Consider the following 21,738-nt stretch of genomic DNA (forward strand, 5'->3'; position numbering starts at 1 on the left):
GCTGTCGAAAGCAGCTTTAAAATCGACCTTTTCGTCGATGTCGCAAGGTGAATATCAGGTCAGTTGTTGATTTTCCAAGTCTAAAGCCAGCCATAAAGTCCAATCAGTTTGTTGACGATGGGCTTTAGCCTTTCACACAGTACGCTCGATAGAACCTTATAGGCGATATTTAGGAGGCTTATCCCATGGTTATTTGCACAGATTGTAGGGACCAATAACTCACAACACTTTTCCCAGCTCAAACTTTCTTTTTGTTGTATTAGGGACTTACTGATGATGAAAATTTAAGTACATATAGCATATTTAGGAACGCTGTCAAGGTAGACATAGCCCTTGATATTAGAGACAAAATAATTAAAAAAAATTAAAAAAATATGTTTACAGTTTCAGTATAATTTCAGATACTAGTATTTGGTGACAGAATTTTTCATGTATCCATATTGTTTATACTATGTTCTTTCATGTATAAATCTACAATTTGAATAATTTCTTATAACTAAATATAATACAAATACCCTCCTTCATCTATTCAACCGCCGCAGCAATTTCCAAGTATGAGAATATGAGTATCACATTTTAACAATTCATTGGTCTTCCATTTCATATGAGAATTCAATAAAGGAAATGTCATTTGTATTTGTACTTGCAAATTACATTCATACACACAAACATATTTCTCAAATTTCTATGTAGCCCAACATACACATTCATTGTCCATGCTCAAAGCGAAAGTATTCGTTTTTGTTGTTCGTTATGTTCATCAGCTCCTTCCCCTCCGGTCGTGAATGTTTCACGCCACAGCAACAACAACACACAAAAGCCATTGTAGCCATTGACCAACCAGTTTTGACTTAGAAGCTTAGTAGAGGTGGGGATTTAGTTACGGAAAGAACATAACTTGGAAACAAAAATGGAAAAAAGAAGAAGAAAAATTCTTAACAACAATGAGAAGAACATTGATGACAACAACAAAACCAACAACAATGAAAAACGGCCAAGCAACTACAAGCAGCAGCAATTCAAATAAATACACTCACAAGCGTGCAACAACAGCAAGAACAAGCTGGAGTTGGTTAACGTCAGCAACAACAACAACAAAAACAATCATAATAATAACAACAACAATCATTTGCGAGCACAAAAGGAAGCAGCAGAAATTTTCACAGATAATAGTTTCCATTGTTTCAACGAACAATGGTGACAAGAGAGACCACAGGCCGCTTAGCTGGACGAACATGGCCGGGCGTAATGGCATGCCTACCACGTACACATATACATATGTACAAATACAACGACATCATGCAAGTTATGCGTAGGTGGGGTTCCTTGTGTTTTAGCCATGGCTTTTGGTCCAGTTGTGTGGACTGGCATTGGCTGTTTTGTCGGTTGGTCATTGCTCAGTTGGATGCTTTTTGATCTGTACGTGTATGTGCTGATGTGTGTATATAACTCGTTGTGTTTCTGCATATTTGTGCGTTTCGGTAGTAGTATGTATCTACATACTATTTATAATAATCCAATGTTATTGTTGTTGTTGTCATTACTATGGTATCTATTTGTTTCGCGTACTTTTGTATAATTTTATAATATCATTCTTGCATTCTCCGATTACGAAATGGACTTGACTATTTGACGATGCATATATTATATACGATGCATAATATATATGTACATATATACATATATGTATTTGTAAACTTCAGGGTGGTTATCTGTTATTGGAAACCTTTTGAATCTGAGAAGAATATTTGTCCAAACAAACTCTCAGCTAAGATATTTGAAATAATTTTCGCTTCTTTGCACCTTTTTGTGACGTAAATCTTATCAATATAAGATAAAGTGTCACTAATATATGTTTTAGGTAATCTCTAAAACTCAATAAATTTTTTAGAGCATTTTTGTCCATGTCAAAAATTTCTAAGAGAGTGTTAATTTCTAAAATCTCAGAACATATAAAATTCAAATTTCTTTTACATCAAATTTTCTCTGGGTAAGGTCCTCTCGACGAACAAGAACTAAACTCTACAAGTCCCTCATCATTCCCGTCCTACTTTATGGTGCAGAATCGTGGACGGTGTCAACATCCGAGGAGACGGAGAGAAGGGTTTTGTGGAAGATTTATGGTCCCTTAAACATTGGCAACGGTGAATACCGCAGAAGATGGCATGATGATGGGCTGTATGTGTTATTCGACGACATAGACATAGTCCAGCGAATAAAAAGACAGAGGGAGGCCTCCACTCCGATGAAAGGACCAGGTGGAGAAGGATCTGTCTTCACTTGGTATTGGCGCCAAACTGCCAAAAGGAGAGATGCGTGGCGCGCTGTTGTGGACTCGACTATAGCCGCGTAAGCGGTGTCTACGCCAGTCAAGAAGAAGAAGAAGAGGATCCCCTTAGAAGGGTCCCGATTTAATTTAATTACTTTATAAACTTGTAAAGGGTTTTTCAAAAGCGATGCTACAAAAGTAGACCGATAGGGACAAAAAACGACGCTCTTCTCGCTCTATTGACATTTCTTTTCAGTAAGGTTTGCAATTTCATCATGTCTGTCAAAAGATCTTGGCCTACAAATTGTCGCAAGAACTAAAGCCGCTTGAACACCAGAATCGTCGTATGTTCGTGAATTGGATCGAACTACAACTTGAAAATGATCCGGATTTTCATCGAAAAAGCATCTTGAGCTCATTTCTGTCTGAATGGCTTCATCAATAAGCAAAATATGCCGTTAGACTATTTCATGTGGGACTACGTCAAGTCTATGGTCTATGCCAACAAGCCAGCGAGTTCCGTACATAACGGCATCGAATATTTTCACAGTATAAAATTTGGTTTTGTTTAAAATTTTAATATAAAATTTTTAGTGCTCTTATTGAAAATCCCTTTATTATTCACTTGAAGTTTTAGTGTAAATATGAGTTTTGATATTATTGATAGTGAGATCTAGTCTCTCCTCAAATTAATTTTTTCTTTTTGGAATTTAACGAATTTACGATGGTTTATTTCCATAGTGGATTAGTTATTACCATTGGATTCATGTCATTCGTAGACCCAATAAACTATCAATTTTAGTTGAGATTTGCACACAACTAGTATTATGGGAGAGTTCATTTTCGGTTTGATATATATCTCCTTCTGTCATTAGGTAATAATATCATAATACATCTCAAGCATAATAAAGCCAAATTCAGCAAGAGGTTGGGTCTCTTAGACACCTTTTTATTCGCTTCTTCTTGACTGGTGTAGACACCGCTTACGCGGTTATAGCCGAGTCCAAAACAGCGCGCCACGTATCCCTCCTTCTGGCAGTTAGGCGCCAATTGGTTTTACCAAGCGAAGCCAGGTCCCTCTCCACCTGGTCCTTCCATCGGAGTGGAGGTCTCCCTCTTCCTCGGCTTCCACCAGCGAGTACTGCATCGAATACTTCAGAGCTGGAGCACTTTCATCCATTCGAACAACATGACCTAGCCAGCGTAGCCGCTGTTTTTTTATTCGCTGGACTATGTCTATGTCGTCGAATAACACATACAGCTCATCGTTCCATCGTCTGCGGTATTCGCCGTTGCCAATGTTTAAGGGACCATAAATCTTCCGCTAAACCTTTCTCTCGAAAACTCCTAGTGCCGTCTCATCGGATGTTGACATCGTCCACGCTTCTGCACCGTAAAGTAGGACGGGAATGATGAGGGACTTGTAGAGTTTGGTTTTTGTTCGTCGAGAGAGGACTTTACTTTTCAATTGCCTACTTAGTCCATAGTAGCACCTGTTGGCAAGAGTAATTCTGCGTTGGATTTCTAGGCTGACATTGTTATTGCTGTTAATGTTGGTTCCCAGGTAGACGAAATTATCTACAACTTCAAAGTTATGACTGTCAACAGTGACGTGGGAGCCAAGACGCGAATGCGCTGACTGTTTGTTTGATGACAGGAGATATTTCGTCTTGTCCTCGTTCACCACCAGACCCGTACGCTTCGCTTCCTTATCCAGTCTGGAAAAAGCAGAACTAACGGCGCGGGTGTTGTTTCCAATGATATCAAAATCATCGGCGTACGCCAGTAGCTGTACACTCTTGTAGAAGATTGTACCTTCTCTATTTAGCTCTCAAGTTAAAGAAGTCGCACGAGAGTGAGTCACCTTGTCTGAAACCTCGTCTGGTATCGAACGGCTCGGAGAGGTCCTTCCCGATCCTGACGGAGCTTTTGGTGTTGCTCAACGTCAGCTTACACAGCCGTATTAGTTTTGCGGGGATACCAAATTCAGACATCGCGGCATAAAGGCAGCTCCTTTTCGTGCTGTCGAAAGCAGCTTTAAAGTCGACAAAGAGATGGTGTGTGTCGATCCTATTTTCACGGGTCTTCTCCAAAATTTGGCGCATGGTGAATATCTGGTCTGTTGTTGATTTTCTAGGTCTAAAGCCACACTGATAAGGTCCAATCAGTTTGTTGACGGTGGGCTTTAGTCTTTCACACAATACGCTCGACAGAACCTTATACGCGATGTTGAGGAGGAGGCTTTTATTCGCTAGAAAAAATAAAACTTCATTTAAGATACGTTTAGTATCATAATATCACAATTCTTCAACATTAGCAACATTTCGTATCTGGCCGTGTTATTCATGAATATAATTAATGCAGATGATGATGGTAGACCATACAATTTCCGTTCTCCATGTGTTTCTCTCAATTTCGTTTTTAACTGAGATTTCTCATTTAAAAACATACACTTTATAAAACCCTCAAAAATAAGAATTGGAATAAATATTTGAAAATTCGCACACCCTAACAGAAACCCTAGCGCACATACATATGTACATATGTATGTTTATATGCCATTTATTAAAAGTGTCTCTCCTGATTTGTGTAATCGATACTATATTATTTTGCTATTGTAAATTTTCAATGCAAACTCTGTACGCTTGTCATTATACAAAAGCAACACAAATACACATGCATACATACAACAGAGTGGGCACACATATAATAAATTTATTATTACAATGGTTAAACTATTATAGCAACAAATATGGCTGGGATTAGTGTGGCTCGTGTGTGTAGCCATAAAAGTGAAAAGGGATTTCACACTTGATCCCAAAAACACATTAATACAATATAATATTGTGCGTGCGTATGTATGTGTGAGTTGTTAACCGGCCGAGCTTGTTGATTGTTTGATCACTTTCACAGCACACCCAGCCTCTACTGGTCATTAATTCTCACATTCAGCAGCACATATCCTTAACATGTAGTTGTTGTTGCTGTTTTGCCTCCACCATTGTGTGTGTTGTTATTGTGAAAACTATTTGCTTTTTCTCAATTCAGCCGAGGCTGTAATTGTTCTGGCAAATTTCCTACATACTAGTATCTATTCTAATCCCGGTCATGTGTGTTCTTGATTTATAAAATATGATGACCAACCGACGAGGGGATTGCTTTGTTTGTATCCTTTGTGAGTGGGTGTGATATTCATCAAGATAAATAATTATTGGTGTGAATTTCAACTTTCAACTTATTGACCGCTTATAGGTAAAAGTCACAAATTTGTTTTTGTTTGCTCCATTGTGGGAATAATGAGATGGGCGGTATTGATATGGTACACGTGCCAAAAAATAAAAATAAATTTCGTTGATAAAATGTGTACAATTATGAATTGTATTTAAACAGGCAATAGAAATAACTTTAGTTTTGATTGAAGATAGAATTAAAATATCAATAATGAAAATCAAAGTTATATTTTTAGAATAAGACCACAAATAATTTGCTTCGATAGAAATAGTTTATTATATTATAATTAATTTCTTAGATTTCATATTTTGTGCTAAAAAAGTTGAACAAAAAATTGGAAATAACTAGAAAATCATTGAGCAGCATGGCTTTGGCACATGTATGTAAAACTTTCTTCCGGTAACAAATAACCGAGTTTAATTTCTTTGATAAAAAGAAAGCGATTTCAAATTAAATCGACTTTAATTGTGTTCGTTGAAGACGGACATAGATATATATTTTTATTAAGTTTGACTACCAGAATTTACCAAGGCATTGGTCAATGGGTTTGGATGATCACGGTGTTTTGATATATTCAGTTGAACTTCCCTAACTCAAATCGCCAAAATCCGCAAAAAAAATTTCTAGTTAGAGAGACACCGAGTTATAGAGGATTTCATTAAAAATTAAAACGTTAAAACATGTATTCTGTCATTTTGTTTGTTGTAGTTAGCTATTGTTTGGCTCTTGACGTCTGTATCCCATGTCTTTCTTACATGATTTATGAAATCTATTATAGTAATATCATATTTGATTCTCCTCCATACGATATAAAGGGACTCTTTTAAAATTCTGCCTCGATAGTAAAATTTTAAATGTCGTATTATGCCCTGGTCGAAAAGTTCGATTTATGGAAGGAAATTTGTATGAAATTTGATATTGCCAATTCAAGAGTTCGAAATATGAAGATCTTCGAGTTATAGAAGTTCGAGTTATGGAATTTCAACTCTATTTCTTTTTCTATTGTCCTCTCATTCCACCATAGGACGGCCATGGAGGAGCTGTGATTGATCTGAGCATTTTTGATTGAAATCTCTGTTTGCTGGTTGCACTGGTCGTACTCCACAGTTGAATAACATACATAAATCCAAATCGGATTATATGAATTAATTATTAATATATTATCTCCGTGCAAGTTATGTATTTTACTCGATATGTGTTTCCTCCACGTGAGCATCCTATCTAGGTGAATTAAGCTAATTTTTGGTCTTAGTGAAAATGTAATATGCTTGCACTTTTTCTTATTAATATCTCTTCGTCAGTTGGCTAGCCATTCTTCGACAAAAGTTAAGTGATCATCTAATACTATTGATGCTCTGATGGCTTACTAGACCTGGGTCATCCGAAAAATTAGATAGAATATCTAATGTATATACATACTATGTATAAATTGGGACTTAGCACACTACCCTGAGGTACTGCAGCCGTTATCGGTCTTTCTTCGAATATGAAATATATTATTTTAAAAGTAAATATCCTGTTTCTTAAATAAAACTCCAATGTTTTATACAAATCTATAGTCAGAATATATTATATAAGATACATCTAGAAATATAGCTGAACAATAGTCTCTGTTCTCAAATGCTTTGCTTATTTCTTATTATATTATTTTCGTGGAGAAAATGAGACATTGAGACTTTTAAAATATGTTAGATATGTAATACACCGCAATAAATTTTCTTCGATAATGGTAAAAAAGCAAGCCAAGACTGATTTTTTGAATAGTGTTTATATTCTTAATTCTCTAACGCAATTTTGATTTTGTCGATTCCGTTCCGGTATTTTTTATGTAAAATAAGCTGCAGCACGATCATGAAATCATTTGATCATCGATCAAATCATATAAATTCTCGAGTCATGTAAGCACTCTTTCGATTTCCAAAGAGCTAAACATTCCACAAAAATCCGTTTAAGAATGCTGGATACAAAAAGAAGCTCGATGTATAAGTCCTGAAGAGAATGCTTACTGGATATACGTCAGAAAGGTTTCGCGACGTGTCGGTGGGATTAGCAAGTAATCATTTATGAACTGCTCTCTCTCTAAATTCGGACCTGTCCTGTCAACAATTGGTTCATCTGAATGAAGAAATCGCCCAAAAAGGGTCAGCTACGACCAACTGAATTGAAATTGTCTTCCATCACACACATCGATGGTGACTTGTCAAAAGTTCAGATGTTTGGTTGGAATGTTCTTCTTAACCATCTACCTTTTATTTCAGATCTAATACCAAGTGATTTCTACCTGCCTCCGTCTATGGCGAATGGTTTTGCTGGTGAAAAATCTGAATTATATTTAGATTAGATTAGAGATTAGATTATATTGTGAGGATTGCACCGCGACCTATGGTCTATTGTGCCCTCTCCAGTTATCACAGCACACCCTCCAACCCCGTAACGTTAAGAAATCTTAACAGTGTTGCAGGCCTGATGCATGCGATACTTCCTCTTTGGGGATAAAGAGACCCAATTGTCTGTCCCCTTTCCTTCGCGATCGCCGGGCAGTTAAGGAGTAGGTGCTCTGGTGTTTCCGCCTCTGAATCACAAAATCGGCAAAGATCCGACGAGTGGATTCCCATTTTGTGCAGATGACACCGTAGTCTGCAGTGGCCGGTATATAGTGCCACTAATTGTCTCAGTTTGTTCCTGGGGAGTGCCATTAACTGTTTGAATCTTTTCAGATTGTATCCTCCCAGGAACAGTTTGTAGTGACGAAGACTTCAGTTGAGTCCTCCCATTCTGAATTATGCTTGTGAAAATCGACTATTTTAAGTAAAAATCTTAGTTTTGTTTTTAGAATTTTTATTATCTTTTACATTTTAACACAGTATTTGTATATAGTTTATAGTAGATAATATTTTACTCTTATAACTAAAGGCTACAATTAATTTTACATATTATTTACTTTATTTAAATTATATCGATAACTTTACCCTATGCATTTCGCAAGCGTAATGTCTACATATATACTTGTATATATGTTTCTGGATTTTTGTTAACGACGCACAGATATATATCTATTAAATACTCTAATATTTTGTTATTGTTTTAACTAGTGCTGCAAGTTTATCTAGGATACAAAGAACTCTCTTTAAAAAATTTTAACTTAAATATTAAAAGAATTTATAAATGTATATATATATACATATATATTTGGGGATATATTAAACTAAATTAAATTTTTGTTATAATATATAAACGACGCTTGAATAAAATGCTTACACTTTTGGTTGGTTAACACTGGTTAAAATGGATTCATGTTCATAATACATAACGGTTATTACCTAGTAATGCTTTACGTAATTTGAAGTTACCACTATTTACAAAAGACAACATATATACACGGAATGAAATCACCTCTGCTGAGTGATGTGCAGCGGAGCGAGGCCACAGTCGCCTCCCATGCCCATGCTACACATACGGTCTGAACATATTACTCACACCCAATGGGCACTGCTTGCAGCAGCTTTTTCAATCTTGTGAGTCGCCGGCATTGCTGTTGCGATCCATTGACGCACCGCCATTCGACTCAGCCTGATCGATCACATCGGGCGGCAGCACACCGGGCAAGTACGCGGCGCCCGCATACGGACCGGCAAGGAACCGCTTCGCATGCGCCTGCATGAAGGGTGGGTAACGGTGTGTTGGTGAACCGAACACGGCAGCGGGTGGCACCAGCGGTGAGAAGGCCGATTTGAGCGGGAATGGCGGTGAAGGCGGCACATTCGGTGGTGACGCGGCGGCCGATGCAGCAGCTGCCGCCACGGCTGCGGAAGCCAGCGCCTGCGTCATGTCTTCACCGGAGAGCATAGCCTCCATGGCTTGGAGTACGTCACCGCGATAGCGCGCCAACAACTGTTCGACGTCACTGCGACGGCGATTGGGAAAGACGCGCAGCAGCACATCGACGGGTGAACGTTGTTGTGGTTGTGCAGCTTGGATTTGTTGTTGCATCATTGCAAGTGGCAGCGCATGCTGCTGTTGTTGTTGCTGCTGCTGGTGTTGTTGCTGTTGATGCTGCTGCTGATGATGCGCCGCATGATGTTGATGCTGCTGATGATGTGCATGCGGTGAATGCTGGCTGTGTGGATGTACACCAACGCCGGCAGCGGCGGCGGCGGCAGCAGCAGGCATGGCAGCCGCGAGGAACTGCGTGTGATGATATGGCATGAAACCCTGTGCGGCGCCATTATTGAATGTGCGTAGCAAATGCAGATTATCAGTGGGCGTGTTTGGTGGCGAAGTGGAGTCTTCTTTCTTCAGACTGAGATTCTCGGGTGTCGCTTCGTCGGGCGCTGAGTCCACATCGAGATCGGATTCCGGCGAACTGGGCGGCCCGGTGCGGCTGGGCGAAATATTGCCGCTGTCATGGTAGTTGCGGGACTTCATGCGTGGACTGCTGGGCGACGACTCGGAGCCGGTGTCTTGATCGGTCTCATTGGAGAGGCGTGCGCGTTTCGAACCTGCAAATAGATGGAGAAGGAAATACAATTAAGTATGTGGAATTGGCAAGTAAAATGAGAACTATTAGGTATGACTTCAAAGAAATTGGCACTCAACTTTCTGTCACACATTGATTTCAATTGATTTAGTAGTTTATTTAAACATTTTATTTTGTAAAATTCTCCTGCTCACATTACAAAACAAATCGGCCTACGACCCCACTTACCAAAATAAATTTGCATAAATCCTCCTTTGGGAAAACAAATTCTAAATTTACAAAATTTTCCCTAACTCACCCCAAATTAACAGCAAACAATAAACAGACACTTGATACCACTAAGGTACTCTATACCAACAAAGAACTTCAGGTATTCTCTTACTTTGCCCTCTTCGCAAAAGAAAGTATCGAATAAAAGTTAGAAAAAATTTAATCACATGAACGGTAAATATTGCAATCGGTGCACAAACACAAATATAGACTTATAGAATAGAAGAGAGTACAGTATCCCAGCCTACCCTTGTGGCAGGTGTTGGTCGCATGGAAACGGACAGAGCCGGAAAAAAATAGCAAATAGTCATTTGATATCTTCTGCATATTTCTTACAACTTTTTTATTTGCTTTGTTTTGCTTGAATTGTTATTTTTGTGACTTGCTGATTGAGTACTATGGCGTTGTAATTAAATTAAGTACCGAAGAGAGTGTTTAATTTGGTTATTGGCAGGTGGTGCAAGATTGTTTGATTGTGCTCCGCTTACTATTTAAATTGTAAATGATACTTTTTTTCGTGAAATTTTTTTCATTTTTATTTCTTCGAGGTCTTCTGTGTCAAACCATTGTTGTTTTATCTCAAACATTGAATTAACATTTGATGGGAATAGCAAAACATAATTTGAGCTGTTTCTTTCACCTATATACAATATTACACTTTACATCTGATTCTGTCTCGAAACATAGTATTCGTTATTAGCATATGTATGAAATTTAGTGATGTTTTGCACTAATTAACCACATTTTACACATAATCTCATTAAATTGTTTTACTTATAATCTGAAATCCGTAAAGTGAACCGAACGTAAAGTAAAATAAAAATATGAAATTTCGTTGAAATTTTTCAAATATCGATATGAGGCTCCATTACATTAGCTTTGCATATGTGATGTTTCTTTTGCTACTCATTAGTGTGTTATCACACGTGTTGTATAGATCTTACTGAATGAGATTGAAAATTATAAAATTAGAAAATTTAAGCTCTCGAAATATCTTATAAGTTAATATTGAATGTATTGATATTTCATATAGTTATTCCGAGGTTCTCAAATTATACTGTACACCTCATTATAACCTAGTGGAAACTTTTCTATTTATTATATTTAATTTAAAATCCTTATTAAGTTTCTTCTTTTTTTGTTTTAAACGAAATCGTCTACTGACATGAATACTACAATTTCAGTTTGTTATTGCGTTTATTTATCTAAAACATTCGTTGAACTCATATTTAAACATACTTATACCCGAACTCATTTTCGAACTACTTCCGCAAACATCAAATTGAAAATCAACAATCCACACTTTTCTCTAAATTTTGTCACTTTTCTGCACGCGCTTCACCATTCATGCGTAAAGCCACTTGCAAAAGCGCCCACACACAACACCAATTGCAGCGAAAACCGCCCACGCACGCATCTACACAGCGACGCACAACTTAACCACCCACTCGACTAAACACTCCACGCATCGTTGCATTTCCGTCAACGCTAACGGAGCATTCAAGCCGCCTTTTGCACAATTTTTTAAGCAGACCTTCGTTGTAATTTTTCCGCACTCTTAACGGTGTTCTTGCGCGGAAGTCGCCAAAGTGCGCGCAAACACACTCCAGCGCTTAAGTGCAACAATAGCAGCAACACACCGAACAACAACAACAAGAAAGTGTCTTAAAATGTGCAACATTGCACGCCACACACTCTTTTTATACTGCCTCCGCTTAAAATCTTAAACTCAACTGCTTCATTGCAGTGCTCACACTCACCTGGACTTTCCACTTCGGTACTGCGATCCGGCGAATAGCCCATCGAGAGACGCTCCGAAGAACGCATACGCACATCCGTATCTGATTCATTGCCGTTATACTGTATACGCTGACTGTTGCTGGTGTCCAAGCCATCGCTGGGCGGTGACGGTATGCCGGGGTGAAAACCAGCTGCATTTGTCATTGGTGGCGCGGGACTGTGCTGATTCGGTGTGACAACACCGCCGCCGCCGCCTCCATCAACACCATTCGACTGTCCCGGCGGCACATTGGTGTAGAGTAGGCCCAATTCGCGTGCCTCGTTTTCCTCTTGTGCTTGTTGGCGACGTAGCGCAACCTGAGAATTGCATACGAAAATGTGTTGTTGTAGTTATTACTCTTTTATGGCTTGTTATAAGTGATTTGGTTTTGTCTAATAGAGTTTAAGAGATTTCTAAATTATAGACTCGAACTACAGATATATAAAGGTATATACAGAGATTCACACCCATTGGCAGGGCACAGCACGACACGAAACAGCACTACAACAGTTAGAAACAATTATATTATTAATAAATATTGTAGAAAAGAATTTAAAACTTTTAAAGTATCTTCGTTGTCAAGGAGAAACAGCATATCTCAATTTTGAGTTCTTCGGAGTTTTTTTCCATAAATTATTATAGAAATCACTATCTTTACTTAAATTTGTCTTTAGCACTGTCTGTTCAACTCTACAGATTTGTTCTGTTCAACTAAACTTTAATTTTCAAAATTTTTATTTTTTCAAAATTAATGTTATTTTCAAAAATTATACTTCACGATTAATTTCAATTTCAAAAATGTTATATTTCAAAAATAATAAAATTCTAAAAAATTAATGGAATTCTAAAAAAATTAATTTTTCAACAATTGTTGTTTTCAAAATTAATGTGATTGCAAAAAATTTTAAATTTAATTTAATTTTCAAAAATTGTAGTTTTAAAAAATTTTATATTTCAAAATTAATTTAATTTCAAAAATTTTATGTTTCCAAATTAATGAAATATTCAAAAAAATTTTGTTTTTAAAATTATTCAAAAATTTAATTTTTTAAATTGTCTGCTTTCATTGCACTCCGCTGCCACTGAGTGCGAATTAATCTACTACACTTAATTATATTTATAATTGGTTTTTATTTTTTTATTTTTTTTGTTTGTTGTTAGTTTTGTTGTTAGATTTCATTTACTTGATAGCAGTTTCTAAAGTATTGTAACGCATCGTTCCGTGCTGTTAGTTGTGAATCGACCTTAATGCGTACCTGTGCGGCCATAACGCGTTGTCGCTCCGCAATCAATGTGCATTTCGCACAAACACAATCTCGCCAACGGCAATAACGTTTGTGTCCTTTCAGGGCGCTCACCTGGAAAATGATAAAGATATTGTTTATTAGTGATTTTTTTTTTATGATGATGATATGATGTTTTTTACTAGTTATTTTCTTGGAATATAAAATTTTGACGAAAGCAAGATTAATATATAATAACAACAGAATATGGTATATTTATAATTTCTAAAACTAAAAATAAATAATAATAAATATTTTGTAAAATAATGTTTACAGTATTCTAACCTTAAACCACCTATAGTCGTTAGCATTACAAAATTTTTAATAATACACATTTTTCAAATTCAAAAAAGCAGAATTAAACAGAGCCATATTTTGAGAAAATTGTATGTCAGTAAGATCCAATCAAAGAATGATATAAAGCATGTTGGCCCAGTTTCATGCCATAAATTATATAAAGGAAAGTAAACGATTTTATATGGCACTACAGCTTATGGGAGATTAATAGGGAAATGGTAGCGGATTTGCCATTTAAACTATAACACTGTATTTAATAATTTTTAAATAACTTAATAATTAATTTTTGAAAAATCTATTGTTTGTATCAAACATAACCTTAATAAGTCTTATACATGGAATAGCCAAATTGATCGTATTGCGTAATTTGATCGCAAACAGATGTTAGAGATTAAAAAATTGTATAGAAATTATTTAAAAATTCATGAATAACTGTAATATATTTATACATATATAACATACATAACTGTAATTTATTGAAATAATTATCTTCTATGAGATAATACTATCAGCTATTTTTCATAAAATGAGAAAGTAAGAGGAAAAATAAATTAATAAGACCTGTTTTCAAATATTTGATCTAATTTGACGGATTCTAAATTGTTAGATTAAGCTTTAAAAACACTTGTTTTAATCCTAAACTGACTAAAATTTACAGCTCTTTACTTTTAAAACCGAATACAGAGAAGAAAATAGTTCCCAAAACTCTACTTCAAAAAGAAAATCGTATTTAAAGTATCCACATATTGACCATATTTTTTTTTTTGGTTTTTAAATATCGATATTTTTAATAAAACACTTTATATTTTTTAAATAAAATAAAAATAATAAAACACCCACCACGCCATGATTGCGACAACGCGCACATTTCGGTGTACGCTGATAACGCTCCGAAGCGGCGCGTAGAAAGAAAGCGGGTGGTAGAGCGCCTAAAACTGGATGTTGAGACATTAAATTTTGCATATCCACGCCGTTGGGTAAACTCATGCTGTAGGCGACGCTGAGTCAAAAATCAAATTGTACGCAATGGATATATGCACAGCAATTAGTTGAGTAAAAATTCGGCACTTTTAAAAAGTTATTAATAAAACATATTCAAATGATAGCGTTGAAAATTGTTATTGAAGTTCTAGCATTTGTTTTTTCCATTCACTGGTAACACTGAAACATTTTTATTTACTTTTTTTTCAATAACTCATTAATTTTGTTTTTGTATTTTATTTATTTATTAAACACATTTATTTAGTTTTTTCTTTTTGTTTAAAACACTTTGTGTGTGTTTTTGTTGTTTTCGATTTGTTAAAGCACACAAAACCACCGAACTGACTACCCTTTAGAATTCCGGTTTGTTGCACATAGACGCGCGTTGCCACCGTTTACGACGTTGTTACACGACGGATACTCAATTGAAACTGAATCAACTTTGCCAAGCACCGTCGAAGCCCCCAGTCATTGAGTCCACATCAACCAGCCAACCAACCAACGCATCAAACCAGCCAGCAAACAAGCAAGCGCTGAACCTGGCAGGCAGCCAGTCAGTCCGCCATTCACACACAGTTACTTTTCGTTAAAGGCAAAAGTAATTCAATGTATACATATACATACATACGATTGCAAAGCGTGTGAGTGAGCGAGAGCGCGAGTAAATGAGCGTGTATATGTATTATGTGAGGGTTGAAATGGCAACCGCCTGCTCCTACCCTCTCGACTGTGGCTGTCAACGGAGTTTCTACTGTGCAACAACCACCGCAACAGTAACAGCAGCAACAACAATGAGCAGCAGCAGCAGTGGCAGCGGTTCACATTGCACACATTGAGCAATGGCAACAGCGACAAAATTGCTTGGCAGTGGCAACGGAGTTGGTATCGGTGATGGTGCCGTAGTAGGTTGCTGACACAGCTGCCTGGCTGGCTGACGGACGGGTGTGTAATTAAAAAAGTTTCCAAATTCGAGTTTTTGGGTACTGTATACAAAGTTGCTCACGCAGTCGGTTGCGCCTCTGCCGCCGACGTGCTCACCTTGTATTATAATCGCATTTATTTATTTGTATGCTACATATATATATGTGTAACTCTGGCGCAATATATACATGCATATGTATATATGGAAAATATGTACATAACCATTCACTTTTGTGGTAGTATATAAATTAAAGCGCGCTCTTTGTAGTTGTTGCCTCTTAGTCTCATCGACATTGGCGCTTTGTGGCTTCTTTTATTTTAATGTGTGCACGCTACAGTCAATAGTTAAGGCTGTAATAGTAAAATGGTTAATAATAGACCAAAAATATGGATAAGGTAATAGTAATTGATTAACTTCTTCTTCCGACTTTAATAATAATTGATAATTGACTTGTTAATTATAATGTCTCATGTTGTAACACCAGTTTATTTGCTTCCGAATTCCATTCGTCAAATACCAAGTGTAAAGAATATATACAGTGCCGGACAAAAAATATAAGAACAGCCCTGTTAAGAACAAAAACCTTAACATTTTTTTATTTTTTACTAAAAATACAATCAAAAACATTTCGTGGTGAAAAAATGTATTATTAAATGGCATGCTGAATCAATTTAGGAGAGGACAAAAAAGTAAGAACATTGTTTAGCATATTGCTTAGCATATTTTTAGCATTGGGTCAATTAGCGCCTCATAAGCAGCTTGGGATATGGAATAGTTCTGGAATGATTTTTCACAATTTTTCCTGTTTTTTTGACTTGTTGCTTCCAATCTTTTCTTTAACAATTCTCCACTAGTTCTCTAATGAAAATAGGTCTGGAGAATGGGCAGACCAGATTAAAATATCTATTTTATTATGAAGAAACCAATTTCATACAAAGAGCGATGTATGCTTAGAGTCTTTTACTTTTGAAACTTTAACTATAGAGAAATGTTTCATTCTTTAAAAGGGTACATAACTTCCTAACTTGAGTATGTGGACGTAAAAAAATTGCTCCCCTTTTATTTTAACTACTACAAAAGGATTGAAGACACATTTCTATACCATGATCCTTTCACTTTCGTGCGTAGAAGTTTTTGCAGTATATTTACGGTTAAATGCTGCATTTTAAAATCCCATTACTTCCAACTAAATTTACATTTCTTTTGTCTGTCCATAGTGTATTACGATTTTTACATTCTATTTGACATGAGTTTTAATTTCGTTACGACAGCTTCGTTATCTCTGTAACAACATCGACGTCTTATGAGCAACGTGTATATAAAACCTGACATCTAACAACTGACCGAGCACAAATGCGAACTCCTGTCTCCCCCTAATTGCACCATATGACTTAAATAGACCCCACAACGATACAATCCCGCTGGAATTATGATCTGTGTTTGTGTTTTGAGAGGTCTACTCCTTGGTCCCCAATTGTGGATGATCTTCTAAAAAATCTTGCACATTTCCAAAAACGTTGACCTTTATTTCAAAGTTTTTTTTGTACATATAAAATACTTAAAGCATAACCAGGGATTAAGTGGAAAAATTTAAAACTTCCACCTTACAGCAAAAGTTTCAGATTTTTCACTTCTGACGGAATTATGAACATACTGTAATATTTAAGAAACATATTACTATTCCCAGAAATTATCTTGAGTTCAAAACAATTCCCCTTTATCAATAAATTCGTCAAAGAATTAACTAAAAAATCTAAAATGCCTTTTAGACCGAATATAATGCTCCAACAAGTTTCTCATGTGTTTCTGTTACATCTTGCTCCTCTCTGTACAGAATGTTTTTGTGCGATTTCCGCGCTGCGTTCAACTTGAAATATTGTACATACATACATACATACCAAGGGCTTGTTGCCCTCCCCAGCACCAACACGTAGTCAAATGATTGTACAGCTGCCTGAAGAGAAAAGTAACAGCGACAACAACGACAACAGCAACATTTGCTGCAACCGAACGAGTCGTAGCAGCAGCAGCAGCTGTAGTAGCCAACCAAAAGCTTTGCCAACGCTTTGGCCACACTCTGGCAGTTCCCTCTCTCTCGGCAATGCAGAACTTCTGTTTCTGTTGCCGTTTTGTTGCTGGTTCGCATGGCGGCAGTCGCACTCATCAACTCGCACACACACACACGCACAGTTGTGTTGCGCACTAGTCAAGCAACCAATACCAAGCAACGCTTTCAAGGGGTACAACAATGCAAATGGCACAATATGTGACTGTTAAAATTTGTTGTTGTTCATGATAATGAGTGGCGAAGGTTGAGCGGAGGAGCCTACATTATATAATGGGCGTATTGTGGGCGCTCCGTTTCGAGAGTTGAGGCTTTGTGCGCAATCATTTACAATTGTATGAGCGTGTGTGTGTTTGTGTGTGTATAATAAAACAACGTCTCTACAATGGCGACTGTTTTACAAATTCTGAGGTATCCTGTGATTTATTTTATTTATTTCAAAGTAAAACTTGGTGGGTATTGGAGTGTATGTATTTCTAAATAGTATATAGTGTGTTACATACAGTTTATAATAATTTTCTTTCTCTTGTACTTACTATGTGTATTCAAGCATATATTATTTTCTAATTTAGATATTTTTAGGTGTGTTAGAATAAAAGGTTATGTTGAAATTATACATCTTAGTTAGTTAGTTAGTTTCGTTATTAGTCTAGAGTATTTTGACAAAAGTTAGAATATTTGGCAAATCATTGATATACATAGTATAGGCTATAATTGTCCCAATAATACAGTTATTGACACAAAAACATGGACTTTTTCAAATTCAGAAAATATACAACAGTCTAAAATACTTACGATCCTACGGAAAATTACAAAATTGTTGTTTTTCTTCGAAACATTCTCTAACTCGATTTTAGGAAAAGCCTTTGGGTCTTTCAGCGATTTCTTGCTTGTAAAACGACAACCCTTTAAAGTTCTCTTTACTTTTGAAAATAGGGAAGAGTCAAACGGAGTAATGTCTGGCTAATATGGAGACCGGAGTATTTGTTTTGACCAATAATTTATGAACAAGCATTGAAGTGGGAGATTTTAAAAACACGTGTACCCCTAGAAGCTGCTACAGACAAAGTAATCCATTGTTTTTTAATATCGACCTAATCCGAAAATAATTGTATATCAGTATTAATTTATTATAGGATAAATACTTGGCAATGGCTAAAAGCTCTCTTTTAATACATTTCTATTAGCGGAGTCTATTGACTTATTATATTTTCAATATTTTGAAGTCTTTAATTCTGGCCTCATTTCTTTTCTACTGCTAAAGATCTCCTCTAATATCTCTTAATACTATTCCACTTAAGTTTATCTAATTTGTTACTTATCCAACATTTTCTTATAGAAAACTAAAAAATTCTAAAGGTTTATGTACATGAGCACATACTACTTAAGTGTACTTACATAAACATATACATGTGTATATATAAATATGTGGTTGAATTCCGGTGCACATGCTTGTGGCTCTTCACACAATATCCACTTTTTGCAACAGTATATACAGCTTGTTTAAATACGTATGGGAATGAGGCGTTTTCCCAATGCTCCACTCTCATTTTCATTTGCATTGGCTGCTTTGCGTTTGGCGCTCAAATCTTCAACGCGCAGAATCAACAACTGAGAACTCGTGTTTTAGCAAAACAATAACAGAACTTAAAACTTATATTCTCTTTTTATTCAAAGGCTTGCGAGAGAAACATTAAACCTAGTTGTGGGTTCTTTTGGTTTAAACTAATGATTTAAAAGTTATTAAAATTGAGTGAATTAAACGAAGAAAAATATTATCAAATTATGAAAATATACAGGATATACAGGAATATATAATAGATAGTTATATGACAATTTAAAAATATCTATAATTTCTGATTTTAGAATTAAAACAAAACATAAGACTATCTTTAAGTTAAGTTTAAGTTAATCAAAGAAAGTATGATTTTAGAATTAAAACAAAACATAAGACTATCTTTAAGTTAAGTTTAAGTTAATCAAAGAAAGTATAGATAATATTAACAAGACTGGAAGAATATTTAGCTTTAAAGGGGTAAAGGAAGCGTTCTTTTATTCCAATCGAAATAGGGTACAAATACTAAGTATTTAAACTTAAACTTTTTATCATATTAGATATACATTTTTATATCTTACGAGGTTTGTTAAAAAAATAACGGGAATTTTTAAATTTCATGGGTTCGATCCGATCGGATTGGAGCCCAATTGTATGCATTACTTAATATGTCTGTAGCAGCCGCTAGAGTTAGATGTGTTTATATGTGCTTGCCGATTTTAGTTTATTAAAAGCTCACACTTAATCGCTTATTCATGAATTCTTGGCCAAAAGCAATACTGAAACGATGCCCCAACCTCCATATTCGGCAGACATGGGTCTTTTTTTTTTTTGGATTTTTCCCTATTTCCGAAAATAAATAGAGCCTCAAAGGATTACCCTTTTACAAGCATACGACAAATTGCTGTAAGAGCCAAAGGCTATCCAAAGAATCGAGTTTGAGAAGAGTTTCGATTGACCTGCTTTTTGGAACACATGTCGTACGTGATATACTTGTAGTAGAATTTTTAAAATCTTATCCAAGCCTTATTTCCTTTTTATTCCATCATGCATTCGAAATTGAAATAGAACAACATTTAAAGTATTGAACAGAGTGTTCTTCTGTATTGTATGTGGTCTTTTTGTACAATTTCCAAACTATAAATTAACAATAATTTGGGAGATGAGAAATAAGGTGTATAAATGAAAAAATAAATAAAAAATTGTATATTTTTTTAAATTAACAATTTAAAGATACATATGTCTACAAGAGGATTTTTCAAAACTGCGTGGCATTTAAACTGACTCGGCCTTCGATGTTTTTCCCGAAAGTGAAACAATACCAATAATTTCTGGTTCAAATGGCGCTACTTCGTTAAAACTTTTTTTTTCAACTTTCCGCATATTTCTAGCGATTGCGACAGTACTCTAAATTAATAATTTTGTTAACAGGTAGTTTGAAGTTTTGGAATAGAGTGTTTGGTCACGTGGGTATGTTATGAGACCCCTAATATTAGCTACTATGTTATATAACTTTCAAATCCTTTTTTTATTTTTAATGTATACATAAAATGTTAATATATGAATTTAATATAATAAATATACAAATTTATAGCAAAAATTTTGATTGTGTTTTGACAACCCTCCAGAAAAAACTTGAAACTCATGCGTCTGCACCAGAATACCCCTTTATAAATATCATAATGATTCCAAGGCAAATTAAGCATTTTTAACGATATGCCTTTCCCATAAGATCTTACATGTGTATATGCACATTCATCTATAACTAATCATTTATGCAGCAACATTTTCAATGATCATACGCATACACACATAAATATATATTTACATACATATGTACATACATATATACTTCAACGAAACATTTAAGTATATTTAAGATTGGGAGGGTAGCCATTCAACCTATAAGAATGTTACAAAATAACAGCTAACAATAACACTTATGTGCGAGCACTCATGCATACCACTATACATACATACATACATACAGCATATAACAAAATCAAACCACAAATATGTATAAAATATTAAGAATGCTGCCGCAAAACTCCATGCCATCTGCAATGCAAGAATATGCTCGCAGTCACTAATACACTAGCAACCATGCAAACTCCGCCTCAGAGCGCAGAGAAACTGAATAACACGTTAACAGTTACAAAACGGAAGAGAGCAAAAGAGAGCTACACGAAGAAATGCGCATGTGTTTGAAATAGAGGTGGAGCTACCCTACTTATATGTAATGCACGCATACACACGATCAAGGGACATACTGCTACAAAATGTTTAATACAGATGCGAAACTAGAAATGTTACATGCTAGTTACAAAAACAACGTAAAATAACTTTTTCAAGTGGGCTGCAAGCGACCAAGTGAACGTATGGACATACATACAACTTAATGTATGTATGTATTTATGTATAAGGCTAACGAAAGGAAGTGAATAAAAAGGAAACAAGTTGTCGCATAAAAAAGATTTTATTCACTTCGTTTGTATAAATGTAGGATCTGTGGGTATGGGCAATGAAGTTGTTGAGTTAGCGACGGCAATTTGAAAAATTTAACTTGTGAGTAGTGACTTTGCTTTGGCTTATCGTATGTGGGCAATAT

At 35.8% G+C, this 21,738-nt stretch overlaps 2 protein-coding genes across 3 annotated transcripts in view; one reads left to right on the forward strand and one right to left on the reverse strand.

Annotated features, from left to right (window-relative positions):
- Positions 1–21,738, forward strand: part of Tmem86a_1 (lysoplasmalogenase-like protein TMEM86A) — a 227,660-nt gene that overhangs the window by 119,363 nt on the left and 86,559 nt on the right. The window lies entirely within an intron of this gene.
- On the reverse strand, positions 8,839–15,121 carry LOC105213512 (doublesex- and mab-3-related transcription factor A2). 2 transcript variants are annotated; one of them, XM_054228868.1, is made up of 4 exons: positions 14,448–15,121; positions 13,212–13,385; positions 12,008–12,344; positions 8,839–9,999 (listed from the first exon to the last, which is right to left on the reverse strand). In XM_054228868.1, exons 1-4 carry the CDS (start codon positions 14,592–14,594, stop codon positions 9,008–9,010), a joined length of 1,650 nt encoding a protein of 549 aa, XP_054084843.1. In that variant the 5' UTR covers positions 14,595–15,121; the 3' UTR covers positions 8,839–9,007. The 2 variants fall into 2 exon arrangements, with proteins under 2 accessions (XP_054084843.1, XP_028897017.2); XM_029041184.2 differs by having other exon boundaries at positions 13,284–13,385; positions 14,448–15,117.

This window comes from Zeugodacus cucurbitae, chromosome 2 (assembly GCF_028554725.1).
Source record: "Zeugodacus cucurbitae isolate PBARC_wt_2022May chromosome 2, idZeuCucr1.2, whole genome shotgun sequence".
NCBI lineage: Eukaryota > Metazoa > Arthropoda > Insecta > Diptera > Tephritidae > Zeugodacus > Zeugodacus cucurbitae.